General features: G+C 40.3%; 1 protein-coding gene across 1 annotated transcript in view; it reads right to left on the bottom strand.

The window, feature by feature from the left end:
- Positions 1–16,897, bottom strand: part of LOC126285093 (trichohyalin-like) — a 189,180-nt gene that overhangs the window by 146,767 nt on the left and 25,516 nt on the right. Inside the window, exon 4 of the mRNA XM_049984417.1 lies at positions 5,862–5,953. Within this exon, the coding sequence (XP_049840374.1) occupies positions 5,862–5,953 (92 nt within the window). The remainder of the gene's footprint in view (positions 1–5,861; positions 5,954–16,897) is intronic.

Genomic DNA, 16,897 nt, shown 5'->3' on the forward strand with positions numbered 1-16,897 from the left:
CATCGCTCTATATCGTTCAGAGGTTACAGTTACAGTGTTCCCATTCTTGTTTGGAAAAAGTATGGACTAATAACATCTGTACCTGTCACAGCACACCAAACAGTCACCTTGGGACTATGTAATGGTTTCTCATGCAGAAGTTTTGGGTTTTCACTGTCCCAATAACGGCAGTTCTGGTGCTTTACCATTTCATTCAAATGGAAATGAGCTTCATCACTCATAAGCAAAATAACGTTGTCATTTTGTTAAAATATGGCCTCCATTTCTCGGGCAAAATTTAGCCGCTGTTCATAATCTCTTGGGTTTAATTTTTGCACAATGGCCATTTTGTAGGGATGAAATTTTAGGTTAGTATACAAAATACACCTTACTGAACGATTACTGAAGCGCAGCTCAGCTGAGTGTCTTCTCGCAGATCGACCAGAACTACGGAGTATGGCTTGCCGAACTCTTTCTACATTTTCTTGTGTCCGAACTGAGCTAGGAGCTCCTGGTGGCTTTTTGTCTATAACTGTTCCTCACGTTTGAAATGATTCTACCCAATGTAAAATGGTGTTACTAGTGGGAACACTGTCATATCTAGCGAGATTGAAATGGCGACGAAACTTACGCTGCACTGCAACGATAGACTCACTACTACGCACAAAACTATACACGATGTTGCACAGTTCACAGTTCCATGAACTTGAATAAAAAAAATGGCAGGAGCTACCAATCACTTTACCACATCACTCCCCACACTCCGACCACCTGAACTTGAATACTAGCTGTTCTAAAAACGTCTGTCCTTTCTGCCTCAAGCTGTATTTCCTGTGACGTGTCTTCTGAAGCAGCGGCATTTGCAAACTTTTGTGACATCTTCAAGATATGTATGTGACAATATTCAGCACTTAGCTTAAACACAATATTTTATCACTTCTGAAGCAGTTTGTATTCAATAATAAGGGGTATCCGAGTGCCACAAGGAAAATGTGCCAGCGACGAGGAAGAAGTCTAACGTATGTCCAACACGCCCTGCTTAGAACAGTCTTGCAGCAGCAGCATGTTACCTTGGGCTGTGCCATAAGCTCAGCAACCATAGCGAGGTGGCGCACAGGGGGACTGAGTACCTGCGATAAAGTTTTTCATATATGTTTAATGTGAACTATGACAGTGTAATTAAATGGTTCCTTTCACTATTGGAATTAGAAAAATGTACCACAATTGTTTAACATCGTTTAAATTGTTTAAACACCAGTGTCAATTTCGAGATATATTGCGATTTCAGAAATAAATAAACAATATTTTTAAACAAATACGTAATATACGGTACACGGAATGTGGTAGATAAATTCTTACTTTATTTTACTGGGCACAATTGCATCATGGTCTACACCGGTCAGAGCTTCGACACAAACTAAATCGTCACAGATATTATTATCACTCTGCTGCATAGGGGAGCGATGTTTATTTTGTCAGTCAGAGGCGATGCATAGTCGCTATGTCGCCACACAGCACTATTACAAAACGTTAACCCTTATTTGTGTCAGTCGGCCACGATCTTGCCATTGTCGAATGCCTTTACGTGCTGACTGACATTTCCCTTGTTTCATTGTCATCGTTTGATGTTGATCAGACGGCTTTTACAATTATGTTTTGTTACTGGCTGTTGCACATTGCAATATCTTTCTTGTATTTGATATGTATCACATTACATTTTTTTAATTAAGTTATCAGAGCAACCATCTTCCAGCGAATCAACTTGAATGCTCAACAGATACTGATAAATATTAAAACACAGATCATATGAAATGCATACAAACACAATGCAGAATAATTTCTGCTAAGGTGCTATAGCTATAAATTAAATTACAATCAAATTGATATAGTAAATGTGTTTTTCATTATAGATTCAGTGGTTGTATAAGAAGTTCCACATTGTTCTTACTGAAAAGCGAAACAATGTTCTCTGAGAACTGAAAGTACGATGGACTCAAATTAAGCATAATTTTTTTCCTCGGAGCTGTACAATTGCCGCGAAAGAACAATAAGCACAACAGGCACAAAATAGTGCTGTGTTGATGTTACGTATTCCACTGATCTTATCACTCAACTGTGATTATAGAGCCAGGCAGACATAATGTTCTTTATGTGAAAGGTTAATATCGGGATATACTCCAATAGTAATTTCCTCCATTTCCAAGCGGTCAGCCTTCTCATTGTGTATTTCATCGATATACTTTCACCCAGACTACTTCTACTGTCTAATTACAGTTTCCGCATCTGCATCTAAACATCTAAATTCGTCCAGCCAACTGACGGTGTGTGGCTGAGGGTCCTTCTGTTATCGCTCCCTTCCCTGTCACATTGGCGAATAGCGCTTGGGAACAATGATTGTCTTTAAACCTTCGTATTAGCTCCATTTCGCGAAATGTATTTCCCCGATTTTTCCAGGAACGTACTCTCTCAAAAGTTCTAAAATAAACTTGTCCGTGGTGCACAAGTCCTCTCTTGTACCATGTACCAATGGAGTTCGTAGAATATTTCCTTGATGCTCTCTCGCGGACTAAATGATCCTGCCTCTTCTATTAATCCAACCTTGAAAGGTACTAGTTGATGAGCAATATTAAGTAACTGGTGGAAATGGTTTTGAAGCATTCATTGAACAAGTGGTGTTCTGCACCATACAAACATTGGTAATGGTCTCTTTTCTCCGCAGTCGCAGTCATACATGTTATATAGAAGACTACTGTCTTTTATGACTGTAATGAAAGTCTTACTAAAACTGACCATGTTTCAAATTATTTTACAGCATCTTAAGAGGTCAGCCTTTTTGTAAGGTCATTCTTCCTGGTCTTCTTCACATATGTGTTAAATTTTAGCACACAGCTCTTTCGTTGACACTAAATTTGTTCACGATTTCTTGTTATGAATGCCCACGGCCATCAAGCCATTTTTTGAAATCCACACGCAATAATACATTAATAAGGTTCTGAAAATAATACAATTAAGGTACAGACAGTTCTGTGCGTTGACAGCATTATTAGGACATCCGCATCCCAAAAGACTAATGTTCATTATGCCACAAAATTCTTTACTTTGCACAAAGTCTGTTTCATGCAGCTGCTTTTCGATTATTATTTTGTATGAGTGAAATTGGCGAGCATCTTGTAAGATGTGATGAAACGAACGACTTAACGTACCCAGAATTAAAGCATATCGCCTGGCAAATTCTCTCGGACAAGCAACAACTGCTCTTCTTATTGTGTCTCTGTTTTCCGTAGTTCAGTCTAAATGGAGATGACCACGTGGCTTTTACTTCATCAGAGATCCACAATCTCTAAACACATCCACACATCAGAGTAGGGTGTTTCGATCTGAGACAGTACCTCGAAGTTAGAAATTAAAATTTCGATGGCAAAGATGTTGAACAACTGTTTAAAAAAAAAGTGACCGTCTATGCTCAAACGCTTCGAAACAGTCGAAACTGCGTTATCCGAGCTCCGCGCCGGAAGTCGCCAAAAGTCAATACCCGGACTCACCGCTGAGTACTAGCAGTTTAAAAACATTAGTTTCCTGTATTCCACCCTGTATACTAAAGCGGACCATCCCTGACATAATAGACACCCCAAGTATCTTACAACCAGATTGGAAATTATTTACCCCCCAAATTTCGTACTTGGATACCAGAGAACATAACCAATTACACTATGAAACAAGAGAAATGGGATGTTCAGGACTTCTTCGAATAGTTGACGTCTAAAGAAACACGTGCGCTATATATTTTGACCTATCTTCCACTACTGTGTAAATGTAATACTATATTGATAGACAATGATAATGAATAAGTATTACATACAGACTGCATTAGAGGTTGACAGAGCAACACAGCTGCCGATATAGAACTTTTAGAACAACAGAGAGAAAAAAGGTGTAGGCACAATTTTAAGCAAGATCAAATTACAACCAAGATTCATGTCAAACTTTATGTAACAGATACGTAGTCGTAATTACCAATAAGGGCGCATCACCTTTAAAAAGGAGAAATCTCAGAATGGGGAAAAATGAACCAAATATTATAATTAAAATATAAGTTCTAGCCGCAATTTACGTCTGTTTAAGAAGAAATTAATTTTATTGTATGGCATCTACTTTTGTTCTTCTTCTTTACTTTTTCTTTATTATGGCCAATATTGAACGCCATTTATTTGACCTGTTTGTTCTAAGTAGGAAGAAGACCTACTATACAATAAAAACGAAGACAAAATGGCTGATTGGTACAGTGGCAGAAAGTGGAAATAAAGTGTTTGTATTCGATCACAGCTGAATCTCAAAATTTTTATCCCTCATTTATCACTTTCTTCACCTCTGGCAATGTTTGTTAGGGTGGAAAACGCTGAGTCCCACTGGCTTGGAGTCCATCTTGAGGTGCTGGTCTCCCTGTAACTGGCTGGGCAACTCAGTTCAAAGGTGGAAAGAAGGAAAAGGCGTTTCACGTGGAAACGGACGAAGCCTGGTAGCACACTCTGGTATTCAAACCAACCGGCCACTGTAGAGAAATGAACCCTGCCCATATTTGTCTGGTGGGTACATGCAATCATACAGGGTGAACATCAATAAAACCGTCAAACTGCAGAGATGGATGCTAGATTGTAAATAGAGGGAAAAAAGTCCTATGAACATGTGTCCGGAAAATGCATCGTTCCTGTAGCAGATGGCCCTTAGGAATGACAGTTCGTCTGACCACGTGCCGTGTGATTCTTGTGTGTTTGCAGGCTCTGTAATAGACGCAGCATACGGTAAGCAGCACAATGGCCCGGTACTCATGTCGCGAACAAGCCATCATGGCGTGTATGGCCAAGAAGATGGAAACGTTCGAGAGGCAGCACGGTTATACCTACTCTCACAGACACCAACCACATCACACAGCATTTCAAGCCCTTTTTGGGCGATTGTGTGATCGTGGGTCCTTTCAGACAGACGAAAGTGCTGGGAGGCGCCGGACTGTGCGTACAACAGACTTGGAGGACCAGGTTCTATGGAATATAGAGATGAACTCTAATACACGCTCCAGTCAAGTGGTCCATCAACATGGCGTAACCAAAAGTACCGTTATTTGTAGACTGTAATGACAACCGCCAGTATTATGACCTGCAACGAGTGCAAGCATTATCAGCAGCGGATTTCCCTCTACGGGAAGGATTTTGTCGGCTGTTTTTGCACTGGATCATCACAATTATTTCTGTCATCAGTCTCTCTTTTCGACGAAGCGACCTTCATCAGGATCGGCAATCTGCATAATTGCCATCTATGGGCTGCAGTCACGGGACGTGAGCAGAGGAACTTCCATTCGTTAGCAGCAGTTACCGTGGTAATGACGCGTTTCCGGGCACATGAGGTTAGGACCTTTTTCTCCATTTCCACTCAGGAACTCGTCCCTGCAGTCTGTCAGTTTTATTAACATTTACCCTGTAGTGGTGGTGGTAGTTGTTAGTGTTTAACGTCCGGTCGACAACGAGGTCATTAGAGACGGAGCGCAAGCTCGGGTGAGGGAAGGATTTGGAAGGAAATCGGCCGTGCCCTTTCAAAGGAACCATCCCGGCATTTGCCTGAAACGATTTAGGGAAGTCACGGAAAACCTAAATCAGGATGGCTGGAGACGGGATTGAACCGTCGTCCTCCCGAATGCGAGTCCAGTGTACTAACCACTGCGCCACCTCGCTCGGTAATATTTACCCTGTAGATTTAAGGGCATACATTTATGCTTGCTGGCTATATATTCGCCATAGAGCAGATAAATGTGTACAAATGTGTGTGACTGTATTTACGACACAAGTCAATTTCTCATCTTCCAGCATTCGTGAACCACTAGAACCACTAACCTCTTGTAATTCCTCTTCTACGTCCTCTTCTGGAGATGCCAACAGGTCAGATGTGGAATCCACCTTCCCTTTCAACACAAACTGGCTTTTCTCTGCCAAAAGAGAGCATAAGGTTTTGGACTGTTATTAAATGTTCTCAACAATTCCCGGAGACACAAATGAAAATAAAGCTTTACAAACTACTGCTGTTTTTGGTTAAATCAAAACAGGTTATTACAGAAAACAAACGTGTAAAGCAAAACAGTCTAAATATTGACTAACGTGTATTAAAAGAGCTTGAATTGGAGGTCAAACATTATAGATAGTCTCAGACACACAATTTCAGCAGCTTTTGCTCTTCATGTAAATGGCACTAATATTTTGCAATCTTTGTTGATCAATGACGTACCGTACGTTATGACAAGATTTGCCAATCTTACTCTTAGCATAAAATATTCACTTCACAAAAATAAGCAAAGCGGATTACAAACGGCGTCCCAAATTTTAGTATCAAAATTATATGGACGGTACAGGATCCGAAGCTGAGCAATGACAGCAGGGTAACAATATCGCGGCAGTCATGGAGTGTTAGGGGGCCCCTGCCGCTGAAAAAGGAATACTGAATTGAATTACATACTATTAGTCTTTACATGGTGTTCTTAATATATGCCAGGCAATGATTCTTTACTGTTTAGTTTTCAAGTTCATGCTAATTTCGACATTTAGTGATAATCCTGTTATCAGTACCTCATCCTCTTCCAAGTCTGTTTGTTTAAATTCAATGAATATTTTTGAAAGAAATGACTTTAAGTCTGTGAGAAAAATATTATTGTGCCAGAATCAGAAAAGTATTAATGTTTATAACAGTTTCAATGTGGGCAGCATTGCACAGTGCAGAACATTTGCAAGGTTATTCATTTATCAACTCCGCTGACATTATTTGTATGAGGCTATTTTACGGCCGGCATTGCACTTCGCTGAGCCAAGATTGAATATTTTGTATACTGTGGAGATCACAGAATACCAAGATTACATCCGTTGAGACTCAAGAGCTAAGAAAAAGATATTTCACTGTTTATTTGCATAGGGAAATTTTATCAGTTTATTGCACAGGGCCATACAACTTGGTGTTCACGAGACTGAGTAAATTTCAGAGGGATTGATTTCTTTATAGGCATTATATACTGGTTTTCCAGATTGAGTTGTTTAATTGTTTTCATTTCAGTAACACTGATTAAGTACACCATTTCCTCAAAACACATTATACAGTAAATTTCCGTAAGACGGATATCGCGCACTGCGTACCCAATAACAAACACAAACATAATTTCAAGAACGTTACACTTGGCGACAGATCTGCCTGTGGTTCGCTTTGTGAAGTCTTTGAGAGTAAAGTAGTCAGATATATATTTTTTGTTTTCTCAACCACTCTGTAGCAGTAATAGTAGTTACATTTTTCTTCGCAACGCAGTTTACTAACTTGTTTAAAAATTTTCCACAGTTCATCGGCATTCTTGTGCTCGGCCTTGTTGTCCATTGATTTCATTCTTCAGTATTTTTTGTCTTTGATTTTGTACCCTGTACTTCATTTACAATGCCGCGCAAAAGTGGTAAGGTTCCGGCGCGTAGTCTGACTATTAGCGATACCGAAATAGACGACTTTCCTATTGACCACCATGTCGAGAATGACAGTGACCACTCTGCGCCGCAACAGCTGCAAAGTACCACAGAAAACTTGAGTTCCGTTTCCAAAAGTAATGTACAGCTTCCTGCGACTATAATTTTAACCACTAATTTGACTAGTAATCCAACGGTAGATTCTGATATTGAGGACGCCGCTGATCTGCACATGGCTGACGTGCATAATTCAAAGCTTGATTGTTTAACGAATGAGGTCAGTGATTTAGCTACCTTTCACACAATTAATCAGATTGCCAATGGTGTGTCAGAGAAAGAATTGTGCACAGTACTCAGTCTGTTCTTAAAAATCCGTCAGATTGTATTAATGTTGATGGTGCGGATAATGCAACAAACGAGACGTCCAATGTTGGAGATGATGTCTACATACAACAAAACACAAGTGACACCCCACGCATCAGTTGAAAAGAATAAGGAAGCAACGCTTCAAAATCTCATGCTAATGGTGGTTAACCTGAACACTCAGTTCAATGAACAATTTTCAAGCTTACGAGAAAGGCAGAATATAAGTTGACGCCACGAATCAGTTACGACCAGAAATACGAGAAATACAACTCGACACCACCACTCAGTTCAATGAACAATTTTCCACATACGTGAAGAGCTTAAATCGTACACAGAAATGGCTGATAACCATTTCAAACAGGTAGTACACACATTAAAACCAGTGAAAAACTTCTTTGCGATAAAATTGAAGCCATAGCCAGGCAATGAGCAGACAGCACCAAACCTTTAAGAAATAACATTAATCCTATAAGACATCAATGTAGTGAAACCTATTAAAATTTTACTGAGGAATTAATCGCACCTCTATTAAGTGGCATAACATTGTCAGTTTTCCTACAACGCTACCGTTAGCAACAGTAGTTTGATAATCTCAGAAAGCATTAATGAAACATTAATGAATAAGATTCCCCCGTCAGAAATTTCATTACATCCCATTGATTCTGACGACTATACCGTCTAGAGTGACGCACATGGGCGCTCTGTTAAACCCATGCAGTCTGAAACAGTTAATACAGTTAATAGTAAAGTTGTTGTTGTTGTTGTTGTGGTCTTCAGTCCTGAGACTGGTTTGCTGCAGCTCTCCATGCTACTCTATCCTGTGCAAGCTTCTTCATCTCCCAGTACCTACTGCAATCTACATCCTTCTCGATCTGCTTAGTGTATTCATCTCTTGGTCTCCCTCGGTCTCGCTCTTCGATTTTTACTCTCCAGGCTGCCATCCAGTACAAAATTGTTGATCCGTTGATGCCTCAACACATGTTCTACCAACCGATCCCTTCTTCTAGTCAAGTTGTGCCACAAACTTCTCTTCTCCCCAATCCTATTCAGTACTTCCTCATTACTTACGTGATCTACCCATCTAATCTTCACCATTCTTCTGTAGTACCACATTTCGAAAGCTTCTATTCTCTTCTTCTCTAAACTATTTATCGTCCATTTTTCACTTTCATATATGGCTACACTCCATACAAATACTTTCAGAAATGACTTCCTGACACTTAAATCTATACTCGATGTTAACAAATTTCTCTTCTTCAGAAACACTTTCCTTGCCACTGCCATTCTACATTTTATGTCCTCTCTACTTCGAGCATCATCGGTTATTTTGCTCCCCAAATAGCAAAACTCCTTTACTACTTTAAATGTCTCATTTCCTAACCTAATTCCCTCAGCATCACCCAACTTAAATCAACTACATTCCATTATCATCGTTTTGTTTTTGTTGATGTTCATCTTATGTTCTCCTTTCAAGACACTATCCATTCCATTCAACTGCTCTTCCAAGTCCTTCGCTGTCTCTGATAGCAAAGTTTATATTTATTCTACATGGATTTTAATACCTACTCCGAATTTTTCTTTTGTTTTCCTTACTGTTTGCTCAATATACAAACTGAATAACATCGGGGAGAGGCTATAACACTGTCTCACTACCTTCCCAACCACTCCTTCCCTTTCATGTCCCTCGACTCTTATAACTGCCATTTGGTTTCTGTACAAATTGTAAATACCCTTTCGCTCCCTCATTTTACCTCTGCCACCTTCAGAATTTGAAGGAGAGTATTCCAGTCAACATTGTCAAAAGCTTTCTCTAAGTCAAATGCTAGAAACGTAGGTTTACCTTTCCTTATTCTAGCTTCTAAGATAAGTCGTAGGGTTAGTATTGCCTCACTTGTTCCGATATTTCTACGGAATCCAAAGTGATCTTCCCCGAGGTCGGATTCTACTAGTTTTTCCATTCGTCTGTAAAGAATTCGCGTTAGTATTTTGCATCTGTGACTTATTAAACTGATAGTTCGGTAATTTTCACATCTGTCAACACCTGCTTTCTTTGGGATTGGAATTATTATATTCTTCTTCAAGTCTGAGGGTATTTCGCCTGTCTCATACATCTTGCCCACCAGACGGTAGAGTTTTGTCAGGACTGGCTCTCCCAAGGCTGTCAGTAGCTCTAATGGAATGTTGTCTACTCCGGGGGCCTTGTTTCGACTCAGGTCTTTCAGTGCTCTGTCAAACTCTTCACGCAGTATTATATCTCCCATTTCACCTTCATCTACATCCTCTTCCATTTCCATAATATTGTCCTCAAGAACATCGACCCAGTAGAGACCCTCTATATACTCCTTCCACCTTTCTGCTTCCCTTCTTTGCTTTGAACCGGGTTTGCATCTGAGCTCTTGATATTCATGCAAGTGTTCTCTTTTCTCCAAAGGTCTCTTCAATTTTCCTGTAGGCAGTATCTATCTTACCACTAGTGATATACGCCTCTACATCCTTAAATTTGTCCTCTAGCCATCCCTGCTTAGCCATTTTGCACTTCCCGTCGATCTAATTTTTGAGACGTTTGTAATCCTTTTTGCCTGCTTCATTTACTGCATTTTTGTATTTTCTTCTTTCATCAATTAAATTTAATATTTCTTCTGTTGCTCAAGGATTTCTATTAGCCCTCGTCTTTTTACCTATGTGAATTCTGCTGCCTTCACTATTTCACGTCTCAAAGCCGCCCATTCTTCTTCTATTGTATTTCTTTCCCCAAATCTTGTCAATCGTTCCCTAATGCTCTCCCTGAAGCTCTCTACAACCTCTGATTCTTTCAGTTTATCCAGGTCTCATCTCCTCAAATTTCCATCTATCTGCAGTTTCTTCAGTTTTAATCTACAATTCATAACCAATAGACTGTGGTCAGATCCACATTTGCCCCTGGAAATGTCTTACAGTTTAAACCCTGGTTCCTGAATCTCTGTCTTACCATTATATAATCTATCTGATACCACCAGTATCTCCAGGCTTCTTCCATGTATACAACCTTCTTTCATGATTCTTAAACCAAGTGTTAGCTATGATTAAGTGGTGCTCTGTGCAAAATTCTACCAGGTGGCTTCCTCTTTCATTTCTTACCCGCAATCCACATTCACCTACTACGTTTCCTTCTCCCCCTTTTCCTACTTCCGTATTCCAGTCACCCATGACTATTAAATTTTCGTCTCCCTTCATTATCTGAATAATTTCTTTTATTTCATCATACATTTCTTCAATTTATTCGTCATCTGCAGAGCTAGTTGGCATATAAACTTGTACTGCTGTGGTAGGCGTGGGCTTCGTATCTATCTTGGCCACAATAATGCATTCACAAGGCTGTTTGTAGTAACTTACTCGCATTCCTATTTTCCTATTCATTATTAAACCTACTCCTACACTACCCCTATTTGATTTTGTGTTTATAACCCTGTAGTCACCTGAGCAGAAGTCTTGTTCCTTCTGCCACCGAACTTCACTAATTCCCACTATATCTAACTTTAACCTATCCACGTCCCTTTTTAAATTTTCTAACCTACCTGCCCGATTAAGGGATCTGACATTCCACGCTTCGATCGGTAGAACGCCAGTTTTCTTTCTCCTGATAACGACATCCTCTTGAGTGGTCCCCACCCGGAGATTCGAATGGGGGACTATTTTACCTCCGGAATATTTTACCCAAGAGGACGCCATCATCATTTAACCATACAGTAAAGCTCCATGCCCTCGTGAAAAATTACGGCCGTAGTTTCCTCTTGCTTTCCGCCGTTCGCAGTACCAGCACAGCAAGGCCGTTTTGGTTATTGCTACAAGGCCAGATCAGTCAATCATCCAGACTGTTGTCCTTGCAACTACTGAAAAGGCTGCTGCCCCTCTTCAGGAACCACACATTTGTCTGGCCTCTCAACAGATACCCCTCCGTTGTGGTTGCACCTACGGTACGGCTATCTGCATCGCTGAGGCACGCAATCCTCCCCACCAACGGCAATGTCCGTGATTCATGAGGGGGGGGGGGGGATAGTAAAGTTATCAAGACCCATATTAAGCATGATGACACTAACTGGAAAAAAGTTTTCTGTCAATCCAAAGATGTTATACACAATACCGCCTTTTGTCATGAAAACTTTCCGCTCACACCACAGCTTTCCGCTTCATCATATGCAAACAGTTCTGCTTCAGTCGACCTTTGTGCTGATAAATGCTATTTCCCACCGATTGATCTGCAAACCAGATTCATACAGCAAAATCAAACCTCATAAAATAACTGTCATTTCACTCAGATTAATGATGCGAGCCATCAAACAACGGACGCCACATTCAGTCTCAACAAAGAACAGAGTTTGTTTCCTTCCGTGATGCACATCAGAAATATTACGTTGTCACTGCGTCACAACGCTAAATTTTTTGAAGAACAAGACCATTTCCCGCTCACTGAATCTTAGAATTGTGCAACTAATACTGCGCAAAAGCAAACTACATATATCCCTCAAAACTGGTTCAAATGGCTCTGAGCACTATGGGACTTAACATCTGTGGTCATCATTCCCCTAGAACTTAGAACTACTTAAACCTAACTAACCTAAGGACATCACACACATCCATGCCCGAGGCAGGATTCGAACCTGTGACCGCAGCGGTCACGCGGTTCCAGACTGAAGCGCCTAGAAGCGCACGGCCCAAACGGCCGGCCGTATATCCCTCACAGCCCACTTACATACTTAAGAGCACTTTCTCAGAAGCAGAATTATTCTAACATTTCTGTTCGATCTACTTTTGCTACGGATTCGTCTGAAACCACGCAATATATCACCATTCCGTTTATCTCTTTCCAACCAGATTCATATAATCACGACAACGTACAGTCAGAACGAAAAATTAACAGCTACAAGAAGACGATGACCATTACTATAGTGAATAAAACACAGCAACTCCGTGGAAGTCACATTAAGAATTTCAGCACGGATGCAGATGTAATTTGAGCAAACAGAAATTTACTGTCGACAATAAGGCAGCCCGGTCTGATGTCACAGCTTGTAAGAATTATTTATTTCAACAGCCCACTTCTAATTCTAACGAACAATATATCCACTATGATTACGTTTGGTAACTACAATTGACAGCAGTTTTCATAAAAAAAATTATCTTCTGGCACAGTTGACCTTACAATGCCAAGCAACATTTCTGATATTTCAGATAAAATTTGTGAAACCGCTCAGAGTAATACTTTCAGCACCAGAACAGAAAAGCCTACGCCTCGAAAGCAACGTCGTAGGAAGCATATTCAGAAGACCGGTATATATACAGATGTCATTTTGTGTGAACAGGATTTTATTGTCTACGATCAGTCAGCTCCATCTAATGAGACAGCCCGTCAGGATAATGCCAAAAACAGTTCCAAATCATTTTCGAATCAGACTACGTAAGGGGAGAGAATATTTTATATTCACTTCACCGTTTATTCAATACAGAGCAAAGTGCTACAGACACCGGTATATCGATTCCGTGCCGTCATCCTATAGAAACTGAAAACAAATATAATAAATCTGAGCTTTCTCAATTGTTACAAATAGTCAAGTTCAAGGGCAATGGGTAGTACGCATAGATGCCACGTGCAGACAAAGTATGATATCTGTAGCAATAAGAACCATGCTGTCCTTGAAGCCCGCAGCGGCACTGTCAACAATACCGTCGCGCCACAGAGCGGCACGCCACAGCTTACATCAAAGCAATGTAGAGCTCCGCCGACCAAAATAAAACTCTGCTGCGCATCTGTCAGGCCCACTGACGTCAAAGCTACTCCTTTTACTCGCGAAGCCAATCTGATTTAACAGCAGTGGACAGATTCTATGAAATTAATCGCCAAGTCATCAGCAGCAGATCAGTGGACAATAATAAAACCAGGGTTCAATAGCGCCAGCACCAAACTGTCAAGCGTATTTATTTGAAAAAATCAAATTCCAAAACTAATCACATCTACATTCATCTAAAAAATATTGAGTCAAGCCAAACACAGAGCTGGATTAATTGTATTGCGCTATGTAAATACAACATAGCAGATTCTGCCATTACATAAATTACTATTTTTTTACGACCTGAATCTGTCTATTCTTTAACGTCTTTTGTAGCTATGCATCACCTGAATGATATGTCCTAATTTCCATTTCCATCGTGTAGCAATAATGAGAAATTACTGAAATACCAAAAAGGTAATTTTTAGCACGAAGAATACAGCTGCGATTGTGGACGAAATTAGACGCACACTTATTGCAGCAGCAAGAATTTGAAAAGAAAATTTTACGACATTTATTCTACGAAATTTCTATCTAACCAGCTACTTTATTTCCACTACAGATATACAGGGTGGTCCATTGATAGTGACCGGGTCAAATATCTCACGAAATAAGTATCAAACGAATAAACTACAAAGAACTAAACTCGTCTAGCTTGAAGGGGGAAACCAGATGGCGCTATGGTTGGCCAGCTAGATGCCGCTGCCATAGGTCAACCGGACATCAACTACGATTTTTTAAATAGGAACCCCCATTTTTATTACATATTCGTGTAGTACGTAAGGAAATATGAATGTTGTAGTTGGACCACTTTAATCGCTTTGTGATAGATAAGTACGTGGTATCATGTAACAATCCGCCAGTGCGGACGGTATTTGCTTCGTGATACCCCGTGTTAAAGTGGACCGTTTACCAATTGCGGAAAAGGTCGATATCGTATTGATGTATGGCTATTGTGATCAAAATGCCCAACGGGCGTGTGCTATGTATGTTGCTCGGTATGCTGGTCGACGTCATCCAAGTGTCCGGACCGTTCGCCGGATAGTTACGTTGTTTAAGGAAACAGGAAGTGTTCAGCCACATGTGAAACGTCAACCACGACCTTCAACAAACGATGATGCCCAAGTAGGTGTTTTAGCTGCTGTCGCGGCTAATCCGCACATCAGTAGCAGACAAATTGCGCCAGAATCGTTAATCTCAAAAACGTCGGTGTTGAGAATGCTACATCAACATCGATTGCACCCGTACCATATTTCTATGCACCAGGAATTGGATGACGACGACTTTGAACGTCGTGTACAGCTCTGCCACTGGGCACAAGAGAAATTACGGGACGATGACAGATTTTTTGCACTCGTTCTATTTAGCGACGAAGCGCCACTCACCAACAGCGGTAACGTAAATCGACATAATATGCACGCACTATTGGGCAACGGAAAATCCACGATGGCTGCGACAAGTGGAACATCAGCGACCTTGGCGGATTAATGTATAGTGCGGCATTATGGGAGGATTGACTCCCATTTTATCGATGGCAATCTCAATGGTGCAATGTATGCTGATTTGCTACGTAATGTTCTACTGATGTTACTACAAGATGTTTCACTGCATAACAGAATGGCGATGTACTTCCAACATGATGGATGTTCGGCACATGGCTCGCGTGCGCTTGAAGCGGTATTGAATAGCATATTTCATGACAAATGGATTGGTCGTCGAAGCACCATAGCATGACCCGCACGTTTACCGGAGCTGACGTCCCCGGATTTCTTCCTGTGGGGAAAGTTGAAGGATATTTGCTATCGCGATCCACCGACAACGCCTGACAACATGCGTCAGCGCATTGTCAATGCATGCGAGAACATTACGGAAGGCGAACTACTCACTGTTGAGAGGAATGTTGTTACACGTATTGCCAAATGCACTGAGATTGACGGACATCATTTTGAGCATTTATTGCATTAATGTGGTATTTACGGGTAACAGCATGTTACAGCATCTCAGAAATGATAAGTTCACAAAGGTACATGTATCACATTGGAACAACCGAAATAAAATGTACAAACGTATCTATGTTCTGTATTTTAATTTAAAAAACCTACGTGTTACTAACTGATCGTCTAAAATTGTGAGCCATATGTTTGTGACAATTACAGCGCCATCTACCACAAAGCTGAAAAAGTGGTCCAACTAAAACATTCGTATTTCTTTACATACTGCACAAATATGTAATATAAATGAGGGTTCCTATTTTTAAAAAAAGCTGTTGATATCCGTTTGACCAATGGCAGCGCCATCTAGCCGGCCAACCATAGCGCTATCTGGTTTCCCCCTTCAACCTAGACAAGTTTCGTTCTTTGTAGTTGTTTCGTTTGACGCTTATTTCGTGAGATATTTGGCCCGGTCACGATCAATGGACCACCCTGTATAGATAACACTTTTTAGCTTCTTATAAATTTTTTTGCAGTTTTTCAGGAACTATTCTAATTGCCAAATTTTTTACCGACGTGCTTATTTATATTGCCAGCTTATATATATGCTTATTCCGATTTACATATGAGTGTACATAATAATATGACACAACACCGGTCTTTTTACCTGGTGCATTTCCCATGTTTATACAAATTCTATTGGTACCTTGTTTTCACCTTTCCTTGATTATTCAGCATTTAATTAGGTGGCGATATGCCCGGTAGGGAGAATCTTGTTCTCTTACTGTAAGCTTAGGCCTTGCACATTTTTCTGTTTCCTTATGCACGTGCATGAAAACAACTGAAAGAGACACCATTTATTTTGACAGGTGCCCGGCGGATCACATTCCTTGGGTAGTCTGACCGCTGCAAACTGTGACTCAAACATTTTTTTTTTTTATGTAAGAAGAATTTGTGTCCCTCTATATATCTGGCGATTATTTATTTGTGATGCTATTTTGTGTTTACTGATACTGCGAAATGTGCCATTTTTTAATGACTCTATGCTGCTTCACTTTGCCATTATAGCACACCCTAGGCAAGATAGTATTACCATTGAAATTTGTGCTATTGTCTGATGAACTATTATTACATTTTTGTTAGGTTAGTCACTCTTTGCACTTTATAATGTTGCCATGTATCATTTATGCCCAGTCTTGTGCTCTAATTTGCGGCATATCTCTTGTACTTGATGACGTCTCTAGTTTACTACCTTTCACCTATGTAAATATAAGAAATCAATGTACCCTGTAACTCATGTCCGGTACACGTTCTCATCCATTTCCTATGAGAATTATTT

The sequence above is a fragment of the Schistocerca gregaria genome, chromosome 8, assembly GCF_023897955.1.
Source record: "Schistocerca gregaria isolate iqSchGreg1 chromosome 8, iqSchGreg1.2, whole genome shotgun sequence".
In the NCBI taxonomy this organism is placed as follows: Eukaryota; Metazoa; Arthropoda; class Insecta; order Orthoptera; family Acrididae; genus Schistocerca; species Schistocerca gregaria.